This window comes from Corapipo altera, unplaced genomic scaffold (genome assembly GCF_003945725.1).
Source record: "Corapipo altera isolate COAL_440 unplaced genomic scaffold, ASM394572v1 268, whole genome shotgun sequence".
Lineage (NCBI taxonomy): Eukaryota > Metazoa > Chordata > Aves > Passeriformes > Pipridae > Corapipo > Corapipo altera.
In genome coordinates, this window is record NW_020884901.1 from 2,066,475 (window position 1) to 2,080,507 (window position 14,033).

The window sequence follows — 14,033 nt, forward strand, 5'->3', positions numbered from 1 at the left end:
AGGCCCCGCCCCTCCCTCGCGCCGTTCCCGCCCCTCCGGCTCCGCCCCTTTTTCACCGTTTCCCGCTGCGTCCCCTCAGGGCGCGTTCTGAGGGGGCTTGTGGTGCTTAAAGCACAAATCGCGGTGGGAAAATAAAACCTTGAGGAGTTTTGGGGTAATTAAAGCCCGAATCACTGTATAAACAATAAAACTTGCTCTTCTCATAGTTATTTTTTCCTTATGTACCTTTTCTGTCTCTCTCCCTGTGTGTCACGGTAGCGTGTCGCTGCCGACCTGCGTAAATAGGTTTTGTGCTGTAACATTTGGAAATACTACATTCAGCTCCCCGTGGTAGGTCTAAATCACCACCGTTTCCACAGAGGCGTGTAAACAAATCTCTTTTAGCGCTTCTGGGCTGTGTTAGTTTGGAATCTTTACATCTAGTTCTGAAACGCAGGGCTGAAAAACCATCAGCCTGTATATGAGAAAAACCGTGTGGAAGGGGCATCATTAGATTCAAAAAACATTATTTCAGAGTATTGTTAGGCCTTCAAAGCATTTTCCAATACGTTTTACTATTTGCATCTTATCATTTACATACCACCCACGTAAACTTACTGGTATTTAATAATAGGTATTTTGGCCATTCACTTTATTAAGCACCTCGCATTTCATAAGATTTTATCATTGCTTCCCTCTGGGAAAAATCCAACTTGGCCTTACTGTAATTTAATTTTATATCGATCAGAAATAGTTTTGTAAATGCCTTTCCCGTAAAGGTTGACCACAGTATTTGTTTAAACTTCAGCATTCTTGCACAACTTTGTTTAACTTTACTTTGTTGTGGTGCTGTCTTGGATATCAGACCTGCAAAGGTTTTGTCACCAAAAGTTGTGGTGTTTTTTTTTTTTTTTTGCAATTGCTTTTTAAAACAGTGCATGTTGTTGATATATTGTGCCCTAATGTTTTCATGTTACAAATTTTATTTGTAATGGAAGTACTCAAAAAGTTGGCATAATCAGGAATAAAAATGGCTAAAAGAAATTTGGAAGAGTTATTTCCAAACAAAAAATTCTGATTTCAACCTATCCGTGCATTATGTTTGATGGAATTCCAAATGCATTTTGTCCTTGAGATAAAAATTGAAAATCACTTTGATTTAAATAAAAATCATTTCATGAAGGGCAAAATCTACTTTTTTGTTGGTTGCTGGGTTTTTTTTCTACCTCAGAAAATGATTTGATTTAATGTAATTGTCGGAGGGTGAGGACTGACTCAGGGTGGCTGTGGACATATTAAAGAATGGAAAGCATCTATTAAAAAATTCCTAAGTTTAGCTGTTCTGGCTTCCTTGGGAGAGGGAAATAAGATTTTAATAAAAGGTGATCTGTAATTAATGATTAACTGGGAGTGAAGTGTGTTGGTGGCTCTGCTGTTCCTCTCCAGCACAGGGGGTTTAACCCAGCACCAGTAACTCCATGCTCTGCTCTTGTCACAGACACAATGACTATTTTGATTTATTTGATTGTTTTGCTATTTTCTGGAACAGCTTTTAGCCAAGAGAAAACGTAAGTAAAGCAAATGCAGAATTTACTGACAATGGGACTTGATTGTTGTCTGCTCTTTTAGACAAATAGAGCCAGAATTGAAGTAGAGCCAATACAAAAGGCACCATTGGAAGAGCTTTTGAATTGTGTCTTAGATTATCTTGTTGGCTTTAAGGACTGAATTAAAAATAGGCAAAATCCAGAAAAAAAATCTAATTCCATTACCCTTGTATTGTTTTATATTCCCTTACAGATATGTCCTTACAGCACCAAAGATCTTCCGAGCTGGGGCCTCTGAGAAAGTTGTAATTCAAGCTTTTGGTTACGACAAGGAATTTCCAGTCAATATTGCCCTAAAAAGCTTTCCAGATAAAACTACTGTTTATTCTTCTGGTCAGATTTCTTTAACTCCAGCCAACAAATTCCAAGATGCTGTAACTTTAATAGTAAGGAATTCAGACTTTTCTTACAGTCTTTCTACTATCACGTTTAGTGATAAGTGTTAAAAAAGATTATGGGAAGTTTTCAGTTGTTTCAACTGGGAAAGGAAGCCTAAAGCCCCAATTTGTTATGTCTGAAATTCAAATTACTTGGAATGAAATCAGTGAAGATGAACACAGAATCAAACTTTTTTTTTTAGAAATATTATCCCAGTTGCATAGGTTTACAAAATAAAGAGAATCAAACTAAACTAGCAACCACAGCAGCAGCTTTGGTGTGGCCAGGATTTATGATGTGTATAAATAGATCATTTGTACTGTTGTAACCTCATCAGTGGGCTTTGAACTTTGCTGGTTTAGTTCTGGGCATAAATAAATGCAAAATTTCAAAGTATCTGTAGCTTAATCTTCCACATCATCATCTCTCATATAAGCAAGAATAAACCCTTGTGAGTGTTGGTATTTTTATTTCAAGATACTCAACCACAGGACAGTAACTGCTATTCAGATGCTCTTCTCACCAAAAAGTACTGTAGGAAAAAACACTTCATAATATTCTTTAAAAACCTTTCTTTAATCTGCCCCAGCTTCAACCAACAGATTTACCAAGAACTGATAATTCAGTCCAGTTTTTGTATTTGGAAGCTGTTTCTCCACATTTTACAAGAGAGAAAAAAATCCCTGTTTCCTATGAGAATGGGTTTCTCTTTATTCACACGGACAAACCAATTTATACTCCTGATCAGTCAGGTAAGTCAAGTATTTGTCTTGGCTGCTATTTCATTTTTAAAGTCTGTGGACTCTGCCAAAGAATGAGGATTTAAATGCTCTTTTAACAGCTATCAGCTGCTGTTTCATTTTTTAATCAGCTGAATAATGTCTTGAACTATTTGGTAATATTGTAAAAATTAATCACTTCTCCCAATATCCTCTCAGTCCCTGCCCTTCTCACCTGAAATGACTAATTCATGGCACAAGAGATTTTTCTGGGAGTATGTTCAAAATATTGGTGATTTTTTGGTTGTTCAGTTGTTTTTTTTTTAATCTCTGTTATGGTTTCACTTTGAGATTTCTTGCTACAATTCTTCCAGTGAAAGTCAGGGTTTACTCTCTGAATGAAGAACTGCAGCCAGCTCGGAGGGAGACTGTCCTGACTTTTGTGGTGAGTTGTAATTGAATTTAATATGAATATTCTGTAGCTCTAATAACATCTAAATAGAGTTAGATAGTGAATCAATGTTGCAATCAATATTTAATAAAACTGTCAGATGTTTTTGCAGGTAGCCACACATCTTTTCAAAGATCTAAAAATGCACAGTTGGATAGAAGTTTTCAAGTCCCAGATCTGAAGCTGTTACAGAATAGAAAAAAAAAAAAAAAGGAAAAAATTTATCTTTAATAGTAATACTATATGGGTTTCCTACTGTTTGTTTCATTTAATATATAAAAATAATTAGTATCTACTGTATTTTTTAGCCTTGAACAGTTGCCTTGATATTACAGTAATTTTTTAGCCACTTTAAGTGCTGTGTTTACGGCTTTGACTTGTAGGAATCAGAGTAAAATGTCTTCTCAGAATTTCAGTCTGAGTTGTTTCTACAGATGTTTATGTTTTCATGCTGTGAAAGGGGCAAAACTCTTAGAAAAACAACTTCTGGCCAGGCTGCCACTGAAATCACTGATGAAGAGTCTCCTGTTGATAAGAACAATTTGTAAGGAATTATTCTTTCCTCTTCTGATTTCAAGGATCCTGAAGGAGTAGAAGTGGATATTTTAGAAGAAAAAGATTTTACTGGAATAGTTTCTTTTCCTGACTTCAAGATTCCTCCTAATCCTAAGTAATTTGGTTTGTGCTTTTTGTGAATTATTAACATAATAGTGGCTTTTTCAAATGATTTTCATTGAGTGGTTTTGCGTGATGGGCACAACTTGAAACTTGGAGATTTCTGACCAAGAATTCTCCTTAAAGAACAGTTAGTGGTATTTTTGTTGTGCTCGATTAAAAAGGAAGATAATTAACAATTAAAGTTAGAAACAGCCCCAAAGACGTGTTGATTTCAGGGAGGGGAAATGTTCATCTTTCACACATTTATTCCTACAAATCACCAGGATTTTTCCAAGAACAGCAGCATAAAAAAGAAACATCCCTTCAGTTCTCCTTTCAGTCTTGAGAGGGTGCTGGAGCTTTACTGGGCTGGCAGAAGGATGCTAGAGGGGCTTGTAAAACTGGGCTTTGACTCTTTTCATTTTCCAGTTCCTTCCATTGCTTTAATATAAGTTTAAAATGATCATAAATATACCAAAGAGAATTTTCTCAAAGCAGGCATTGAACACGTGCAAAGCTTTGATGCAGAACTTTCCTCTTGAAATCATTATTAACACAAAATATTGTCGAGCAGCAACATTGATTTTTGTCCTCAACATTAACTTTCCTCTTAAAAACTGTTTGATTGTTGGCATTTGGTAGGTATGGAATTTGGAAGATTAAAGCCAAATATAAGAAGGATTTTGCAACCTCAGCTGTGGCAGAATTTGAAGTTAAGGAATATGGTAAGATGTGCCCAGACCGTGAACTTTCATTTTTATGTCTTGTTATTAACTCAACCCCCTCGAAAGCACAACAGTTCTTGGGTGGCTCTACAGGAGCATCTCTGGGTACCTGTGGCTTTAGGTATCAAACACATCTAAGTGCCTTTCTTTTCTACTCCATTTTCAGCAATGCCAAGCTTTTCCATCCTCATAGAGCCAGAAAGTAACTTTATTAGTTCTGATAAATTTGAGAGCTTCAGGATCGTTGTGAAAGCAAGGTAAGGAAATCTGGCTTGGATTTCCAAATACATTTGTGTCTCTTCTTCTTCTACCTGAAGGGTGATTCTCCTGTGTCCAGTATTTTCCTTCTTCAAGAAGGAAATCCTTTCATCCTTTCACCCAAATCCTCTCTGCTCTGTTGGAGAACAAAATGACCCTTCCTAAAATCCTTCCAAAGGGGTTATTTTTCAACAGGAGTGTTTAAAGCTACTCAGACATTTGTGTTCTCTCTCTTGCCTGGGAAATTCATCTTCTTCAAAACCAAATGTTTTGTTGCACCCATTAAAACTGTCTGAAAAGCATTTCTATTGTTGTTTTATTCTCAGCTATTTTTATAACAAAAAGCTTCCAAGTGCTGATGTTTTCCTTCGTTTTGGAATAATTGAAGAAAGTGAAAAAAGGATGATGCCTCAAGCAATGCATGTAACCAGGGTAAGGAGCAGCAAGTCTATTTGGTGTAGATTTTATGTGCTTGGCTCAGGACTGATCTAATTCCACTGAAGTTTTTCCATTCAGTTTGGTGAGAATGGGCCTCAAGTCCCAGTTTGCATCCACAGCTCCCCACTGCCAACTTTCTCTGTGTCATCAGGGGCAGAGAAATTTGCTTTTTGAACTGAAGCTCAGAGGCAGCATCTGAGATAATGCACTTTCAATCTGCTTTAATTCCTTTCTTGACCAAACTGGGTGGTTGAAATTTCTATGAGATAACTGTAATGCTGGCAGAATGAATGAGAGAAATCCAAGGGAGACAAACAGATCAAAATTATCTTGATTTATTGTGGGCAGTCTGTTCCTCACTAATTATCTCCTTTCCTCATTTAGTGAAGATATCTCTGTGTTATTTCTGCCTCTTGTTGGCCCTGCATGCAAACTTTGCAATATGTGCCACAGGTGGACTAATTATCAATAATTATAGATAATAAAGAATTATTCTTCATTAAAACAGCACCTTTGTTTTCCTCTAAAAGTAGACACTGGCCAGGAACACATTGAATTTGCATATAGCTTATCAAATTAAAATTTCAATATTATTGACTATAGAGTGATGATTTCTGTTTCATTTCCAGATTGAAAATGGAGTTGCTGTGATCAATTTTAACAGTAAGAAAGCAGCAAGTTCCATAGGGTTCCAAAGCCTGGAAGAATTGGATGGGTCCTATTTATACATTGTGGCATCAGTGCTGGAGTCTACAGGTAAGTTGCTTTTGAACTGAGATTTTTTAAACACATCTGTAAATGTGAACAGGACTAGAAAAGAAAATTATAAGGATAACTTTCCTAATATCAGGTTTCTTTTAATATGCAGAAGTTCTTCCAAAAACTTGTAAGGAAGAGCAGCCCACCCTCACTGTAAAACTGTTGAGGGATTAGAATTCTTTCTTTTTTGGCTCTTTGTTTTCGAAACAGTGTCAGGAGTTGAGTCTTTGAATGCAAAGGCTTCACTTTCCCAGACAGGTTGTGCTGCCCTGGGAAGGCAAGGGGAGCCCAGAGTCTGGAGGATGGGAATGTTCCAAAGGGCACCTTGTTTTGGTAGGTGGCCTCAGTGGGGAAGTGGAATTTGCTGGAGTCAGATTTGCTGTGTCTCCCTACAAGCTGAGTTTGATTGCTACTCCTCTCTTTGTGAAGCCTGGACTTCCCTTCTTCATTAAGGTCAGTGCTCATTGCCACATGAACCCCACGAGGATAACCCTTATCCTTTTTTTTTATATATCTCACTGTACACTTCCAATTTCCACTGACTTTGGTTGCAGAACCAGCTGAGCAGCTTGGGAGCTTCTTCTTCAAAAACCACCCAGTTCACCTCAGAACTGTTCTTTATTCTGCTGAACAGGTGCAGGTGAAGGACACAGTGGATGACCCTGTTAGAAATGTCCCCATAACTGTCACTGCCAAATCCCTGAGTGAGCAAATGGACGAGACCCCGCTGATCTCAGAGGGCTCCGAGTCTGGGAGACGCCAAACGAGCCTCAGGGATGGCACTGCTTTGTTTGTTGTTAATGTGCCATCAGACAGCAAAGTGTTGGAGTTTCAGGTGAGTTAAATTGTTCCGTGAATTTATTTCTTTGAGGGTTTTGTTGTATCTTTGGAATGTACACAAGCAGGAAGGTTTTGCACTCAAGAGTTTGTCAACTTGGAGGCTGTTACAAATAATCAGTTGTGAAATGCAGCTTCTATAAGGAAACATGGCTTCTCTATTAAAGTCTTTATTAAACTACTCTGAAACTAAATAGCCTAATTGGCTATTTTTATTTGGCTATGTTTATTTGATAATAATAATTAAACCAAAGCTCCAAATTCACAGTGTGAAAACAAATCTCTGAGAGTGATTCCCTCACTGTGTAGGGAGAGAAATCCTTCACCTTTCCTGCTCTATTTATTTATTTATGTGCTTCTACATTGCCCATTGACTTGATATTGAGAGATACTTTTCTTGAAGAAATCATTAAAATCTTGGCTTAACTCTTGTTCTGTTAATCCCTCTGAACAATACAGTGCAGAATGATTTTAGTATTGTCATTCCTTAGGTATAATTCTGTACTATTCAGACATTTTGTTCTCTTCTCAGGTCAAAACTGCAGATCCAAGACTTTCAGATGAAAACCAAGCAAGTAAAACCTACGAAGCCAAAGCTTATTCATCACTGAGTCAGAGTTATCTGTACATTGACTGGGCTTCAAACCACAAAACACTGGAAGTAGGGGATGTGATAAATATTAATGTTTATCCACACAGTCACTATATTAATAAAATACACCACTACAGCTATTTGGTAAGTAACAGGTATTTCTACATGAAATATTGAATTGTAATGGTCATAAATGAAAACCTCAGCATAGAACTGCTCCCTCCAGGTACAATCTGTCAGTGTTAGAGGAAAAAATTGTTGGTAAACTCATGTTTCAATTATATATTCAGTCTCCATTTTTTTTTAATTCTCATCTGACATTGACTGGGATTGAGAGCAAGTAGTGCCAGTCTCAAGAGCTCTTCCAAAAGCTGAAATGTGGAGGAAGGAAAAGAGGGGCAGAGACAACACTTTGTTTTAGGGGAAGAGGGAGAGAAATACCTTCCCTTGAACTACAGCCACTGGTCCCAAATGCATTTTTGTCCATGGCAGGTTATATCTAAATGCAATTAATTCCATGTGAAAAATACATAGAATATAACATTGGACTTTGTTATTCTCCATTTTTCTTTTGTTATAGATCACATCAAAAGGGAAGATAGTAAGCTTTGGAACTCAGGAGAGAAGGAAGGATTTGGAATATGAACATCTAACTTTTGAGATAACCCAAGCAATGGTTCCTTCAGCACGTCTGATTGTTTACTACATAGTGACAGGAGAAGAAACTGCTGAGTTAGTGGCTGATTCAGTTTGGCTGAATGTGGAACAGAAGTGTGGGAATAGCCTTGAGGTGAGTAGCAAAATAGGCACTGAAATTTGTGGGTTTGCTTTCATGTTATGGTCAGATTTTATCTTGGCCTTACACAAGTTCTTTAGCACTGAAATCTGTGGGCGTGCATTCACTTCTTGGTCAAGATTTTATCTTGGGTTTACACAGGTTCTGAAACACTTCCTGACTTATGAAAGTGTCTGCCTTCAGGTGGCTTGATTTTGGAACAACGTGCTTTCCAAATGACCGATATTTGTTTTCAATTTATAGATTAAGCTGCAGTCAAGCAAAGAGACACAGAAGCCAGCAGAGGTTGTATCACTCACCATGAAAACACAGTCCAGTTCCTTTGTTGCTCTGTCATCTATTGACAAGGCAATATATGGAGTCACAGGAAGAAAAAAGGGAGCAAGGGAAAAGGTGAAGTAGCAGCCATAAAAGAAAATCAAGTTGCTCTTTGTTTCATGTTCACATTCAGTATCTAGGGCGTGCCATGCATTCAGTCAGCCTGAAAATAGGCAGAAGGGCAATTCAAACCAGAGTAAAAGTTGTTGGTTAAAATCTACAGCTCAAAATTATGAGAAGAATTCATTTACAGTCTTTGGATTTCCAGTAAAAGCAAAGTGTGGTTTTAAAGGCAGATCTGCACTGTCTCATCAGTGCTGGCACTTGAATTAGTTCCAATATTGCTCCAGTGTGCTGTGAGCTCATCTTCCACACTAAGGTGGCCTTTCTGCACGTTTTCCCCCTCCTCCCCTGATGTTTTGCACATTTGAGTTGGCTGATGGGGTGTTTCTGCTCAGATAATGCTCCATTTGGAAAAGAGTGACCTTGGCTGTGGGGCTGGAGGAGGAAGGAACAACCTCGACGTGTTCCGAATGGCTGGGCTCACCTTCCTGACCAATGCCAATGCTGATGACTCCAATGGAGCAGGTACATCCCTTTGGATCAGGCATGGAATTGTGGATCTTGTTCTCCCAAACATTATATTATCATTCTCAGTCATTTTGTTGGAACTCAATTAAAGTAACAAGAGGAAAACACGACTCGTGGATCAGATACTGTCATTAAAACGAGAATACTTTCATGCAATTAAAATAGCAAGCAGAAAAAGTTTTGCTCATTTGGAATGTGATTTTATGGCATTATTTTGAAGAGGACTCTGCTGTTACAAAAGAAGTGAATGTATTTTTCTACTTGTTTATTTATTTTTTGGACAGGTGAACCTTGCAATGAAGTGTTAAGAACCAAGCGGTCTGACTTCGAGGAGAAGATACACAAAAAAGGTGTTAAAAATATTTTAAAGTATATAATTGTGAAAAAAAATCACATCCATTAGGAATCAAGAACCTGAGTGTTTACTTAATACTTGTAGTATACTGGAGAGAAAGAGAGACTGGCAAATATAGAAGATAACTTTAGAGAGGACCCTATTTATGAAGCCTTTTAGACATTTGCTGAATTTGAAGTCAGTAAAATTTAAATTCACATGGAAAATACAGCATTTGTTTAAGAGTAGAGTGCCTTAGACTAGTGGAAGGTGTCCCTGCCCATGGCAGGAGGTGGAATCTTTAAGGTCCCTTCCAATCCAAACCAGCCTGTTATTCTATAATATTTTCTTTTTCTGAAGAGACACAGCTGAAAACTCACAGTGCTACCCCCTGACAGTCTTTCCCACTGACCTCCTGCCAGAAGAACCTTTGACTGATAAACCTTAAAATGTAATACAACTCCTCTTATCTAATTTAAATTTTTAATTCAGAAGAGTAATTATGAAGTGTGCATCACTAGCTTTTGAAAGACCACAAGTTTATGTTCCTCCTCAAAGCTTTGCACCTTCACTGCAATTCTGCAAACAAGTCAGGATGCTTTTGGAAACAAAAACTTCATCTCAAGGCAGTGAATTCTTTTACTTTTCTTTCAGCATCCCAGTACAAACATTCCAACATTCGGAAATGCTGCATGGCCGGAGTCAGAGCATATCCAGTGCTGGAGACCTGCAGTGACAGAGCCCAGAGAATTCAGAGTAATGAAAGGTGCATTTCTGCATTCAAAGATTGCTGTGAATTTGCCAACAGGCTGAGGCAGGAAGAGCCAAACAAGATCCTAACCTTGGCCAGAATGCGTGAGTATGAGAGCTTGGAGTCCCCTGTTCCATTAGAATTTGGGGGAATACAGAGGTTGGACCTTTGATAATCTATTAACCCCTCCCTGTTTCCTGTCAGGGTTACTCCAGGAAGAATTTTACCAAGAGCTTGTGGTCTTTGTAGACCCTAAAGAGGGGTTGGAGAGCAGTTCTTTGTTCAGTTCTCTGTTCTGTTCACTCACATTTAGGACAAGCAGAACTGCAACTGGAGTGTGTTAAGAGTAAACTTGAATGCTAAATTTGAATCCTCTGCCCAGCCCCAAACAGCCAATGAGTAACATCTCAGGAGAGATCAGTGGGAGTGTGGAATTCCTTGTCTCCCACTCTCTCCCTAAAATTGCTTGTTAACAAGTTAATCTGTCAGGACATTGGACAGGTATTCATGTGTGTAAATGGATGAGGTGGGATTAACACAGATTTTGACTGAGGGTATTCACACACCTTTTTATTGTCACAGGACGAACCTGAGGCAAGTGAGCAAAATACAGCATCAGAAAAGAAAAAAAGATCATTTTGAAGCCTTTGGTGGCCACTGGCAGATGGTTTTATTGGGGTTTTCTGACTTGCTTCATTTATGTCCTTCAGATTTTGAGGCTCTCTTGGAACTGGATGAGGCACAAGTTCGTAGCTACTTCCCTGAAAGCTGGTTATGGGAAGTTCACCAGGTTTCCTCAAGGTACTACTTTTCTCAAATCACCTTTGTAGAAAGGAAGTGCTAAACTTGAGGTGAGCTGGGTAACCTTGGTGTGCTGAAATACAGTGTTATCCAAAAATCTCTTCCTGCCCTGTTTCCCTCATGCAGGATATTTTCTGTGGGGCCAGGTTGGAGTCACTTCCTTCACCTTTGACCTTGCTAAATCCCACCTTCTGTGAAATCAGCTAAACCCAGGTTTATCCAAACAAAATTCCAGAATTTCTGTTCTCTAACTGTGTTCTCACAGCTCCCCTGAGCCTCTCTTAGATCCAGGAGTTGCTCTGGGCAGGTTCTGTTGTTGTGTTGATGAGCTGCTGGTGTTTCCAGAGGGCTGTTGGTAAATGGAGTAACACTTTTCACACAGGTCCAAGACTCTGTCTGTCACCTTGCCTGACTCCCTGACCACCTGGGAAGTCCAAGGTATTGGCATTTCTGAGAAAGGTAAGCACTGCAAACTAATTAGATTGGAGCTAAAGAATTAGGGAGTTTTGCAGACCCTCTCCTTTAGAACACATATGTTCTAAAATGTTCACTTTCTGGTTGATAAACAGGAAAAGAAAACATCAAAATATATACTTTAGAGAAGGGAATTCATTTCCTCTTATGAATATCAGTGGCTGGGAAAACAAAGCCTGTCTTGTGTGTGACAGTGGCCCATAATAAGTAAGAAGAATGTAAGAACAAACAGTGAGCAACTCTTCCCTGGCACAACTTTGCATTGTCCTGCTCCCAATAGCTCAGGGATTTTTCCAACAGATTTGGTAATCCAAGCAGAAAATCTCACTTTGGGAAGAAGAAACCCAAAGGAATTGGTATGTCAGTGTGTGAAGAGGGGGAGACAACAGCTTGGAACAGGAAGCAAAAGCCTGGGCACTTATAAAAAGGTTGGGCAGCTTTCAAGTACACCCTGAAAAATGAGAAGTCACCACCAAAGTATGTCAAGACTTTTTCCAACTTGTTTATGAGGAGGGTGGTATAAAGCACTCTGCTTTATATTTTTAATTTTCTTAGGTATATGTGTTGCTGCACCTTTGGAAATCCAAGTTGTGAAAGACATTTTCCTGAGCATTTATGTCCCTTATTCCGTGGTAAGAGGAGAACAAATTGAGTTAAAAGGATCAGTTTATAACCATAAAGACTCTGCAATTAAGGTAATTTGTGTTAATGAGTTCCAGGGAAAGATTAACATAGTAAAGTAAAAAAGCATTTCCCTTGCCAGTATCCAGTATGAACAGATCCTTGGATCAGATTTCTCCAGTCCTTATACTTGTGTTATGTGTATAGTAAAGAGAAAATACCATTAAATTAATTAATAATATTTCAGTGGCTTTATTATGTCTCTGCTGTTGTACCTGTCACGGAGGTGAAACATTAAAATCTTCCCACCTTTTCAGTTCTGTGTTAAAATAGCAGCTGGAAATGGAATCTGTACTTTTGGAGAGTCTGCAGCCTCTGGCTCGAGCTGTAAACTCAGGAATCTGGGGGGTGGGTCTTCAGCCCCGGTGACATTCCGGATACTCCCCCTGGAATTAGGACTCCACACTGTCAACTTCACCCTGCTGAGCCCCAGTAACAGTGAGATTGTGGTTAAAACTCTGCGTGTCAAGGTAAGAAAAAACAACCTAAATGTTCCCAGCGGGTTTGAATTTCGTATTGATTCAGTCCCGAGAACAGAAATTAAATCAATATATAAATACTGCTCGATTTTCATATTGTCAGAATCCAAAATAATCACGTGATGTCCTTGAATTCACTGGGATGTGTGCACTGGAAAAATGCCTGACTGAATATTGGAGCATACACCTTTTTAAACCTTGATTATCAGAATTGTCAGAGAGATTATATGTATAAATAGATATATTATAACTCTGTAAGCAAGGAGAATACTTCATTCTAGGTTATTTGGTCTGCATTTTCAGCTGGTTAAGTATGCTTCACTGAAGGACACTTTTTTTGGTAATTTTTCCTAAGCTTTTATTTAAATATTTTCTTAAATTTTCTCAAGAGCTGTGGGAGATAGAACTCTGATTTAAATTTACACAGAGCAGCTGTAGAAGAGTGAAGTAAAACTCAACTACAGGAAAAGTTGTAGAAGGCAAAAATACTGTGGTTTTAAACTGTTCTTTCAGCTTATATATATTTAATTAAACAAGAGTGTTTCCATTTCCCACTTCTTTCCTCTTGATGATTTCAGCCAGAGGGCATCAAGAAAGAGCTTCATGCAGGTTTCACTTTGGATCCACAGGGTGTTTATGGTGAGAATTGATCCTGTGTCCTTGGATTATTTTTTCCTATTCTTGATTTGTGATGATCAGGTTTTCCATAATGTGAAAAAACTGGAATTTCTCCTTCCTGAGATACTGTACATACATCCTTTCCCAAGGATTTCCTGCCCTTTCCTTGACTTTGAATCCATCTCAAATAGCAAGTCTTTAAAATATACTTGGATTAATTTCTTAAAGGAAGCTTTATATGTATCTTTTAGTGTGATATGACACCAAGCTTTTCTCAGGGTGCTTGAAAACCAACCAGCAGGTGCTTTATTAATGAAAATAAAACATATTCTCATTTAACCACAGAAACCACAGAGTTCAAGTCTAGATTTTATTTTATTTTATTTTGTAACATGCAACAAAGCAGGCAAAAGAAAGATGAAGAGCTTGCACCTGCTCTTTTTCAAAGACTAACATTGTTTGCATGTACATTTGGCAATATTTCTAGTTTTCATGTTCTCACAGGTATTTTTGTGGCTGACCTTAAATCTCTTGTAACCTTAAATCTCTTGTAACCTTAAATCTCTTGTAACCTTAAATCTGGCTATTGCAGCTGAGCATCTGTTGATTTAGATTGTGCAGTGTGACATATATATATATATATATGTATACATGTATGTGTATATATTTATATGTAAAGGGAAATATATGTATATATATAGATAGATATATCTATATACATTTTCAATTACAGGTTCAATCAATATATATATATGTATATATATCTATAAAAAGGGATATATATGTACAT

At 38.0% G+C, this 14,033-nt stretch overlaps 1 protein-coding gene across 2 annotated transcripts in view; it reads left to right on the plus strand.

Moving 5' to 3' along the window:
- Positions 1 to 1,413: 1,413 nt before the first annotated feature.
- The window catches only part of C5 (complement C5), a 22,288-nt gene continuing 9,668 nt past the window's right edge, over positions 1,414 to 14,033 (plus strand). The window contains exons 1-22 of one of the 2 annotated variants that reach the window (XM_027650324.1): positions 1,414 to 1,547; positions 1,780 to 1,972; positions 2,554 to 2,716; positions 3,058 to 3,128; positions 3,713 to 3,804; positions 4,434 to 4,516; positions 4,683 to 4,773; positions 5,101 to 5,206; positions 5,842 to 5,968; positions 6,309 to 6,424; positions 6,606 to 6,806; positions 7,341 to 7,544; positions 7,981 to 8,190; positions 8,440 to 8,589; positions 8,973 to 9,102; positions 9,390 to 9,455; positions 10,094 to 10,294; positions 10,901 to 10,991; positions 11,374 to 11,450; positions 12,021 to 12,160; positions 12,404 to 12,616; positions 13,204 to 13,264. In XM_027650324.1, the coding sequence (XP_027506125.1) occupies positions 1,483 to 1,547; positions 1,780 to 1,972; positions 2,554 to 2,716; positions 3,058 to 3,128; positions 3,713 to 3,804; positions 4,434 to 4,516; positions 4,683 to 4,773; positions 5,101 to 5,206; positions 5,842 to 5,968; positions 6,309 to 6,424; positions 6,606 to 6,806; positions 7,341 to 7,544; positions 7,981 to 8,190; positions 8,440 to 8,589; positions 8,973 to 9,102; positions 9,390 to 9,455; positions 10,094 to 10,294; positions 10,901 to 10,991; positions 11,374 to 11,450; positions 12,021 to 12,160; positions 12,404 to 12,616; positions 13,204 to 13,264 (2,851 nt within the window). In that variant the 5' untranslated portion in view covers positions 1,414 to 1,482. The remainder of the gene's footprint in view (positions 1,548 to 1,779; positions 1,973 to 2,553; positions 2,717 to 3,057; positions 3,129 to 3,712; positions 3,805 to 4,433; positions 4,517 to 4,682; positions 4,774 to 5,100; positions 5,207 to 5,841; positions 5,969 to 6,308; positions 6,425 to 6,605; positions 6,807 to 7,340; positions 7,545 to 7,980; positions 8,191 to 8,439; positions 8,590 to 8,972; positions 9,103 to 9,389; positions 9,456 to 10,093; positions 10,295 to 10,900; positions 10,992 to 11,373; positions 11,451 to 12,020; positions 12,161 to 12,403; positions 12,617 to 13,203; positions 13,265 to 14,033) is intronic. The other variant, XM_027650325.1, reaches the window with a different exon arrangement.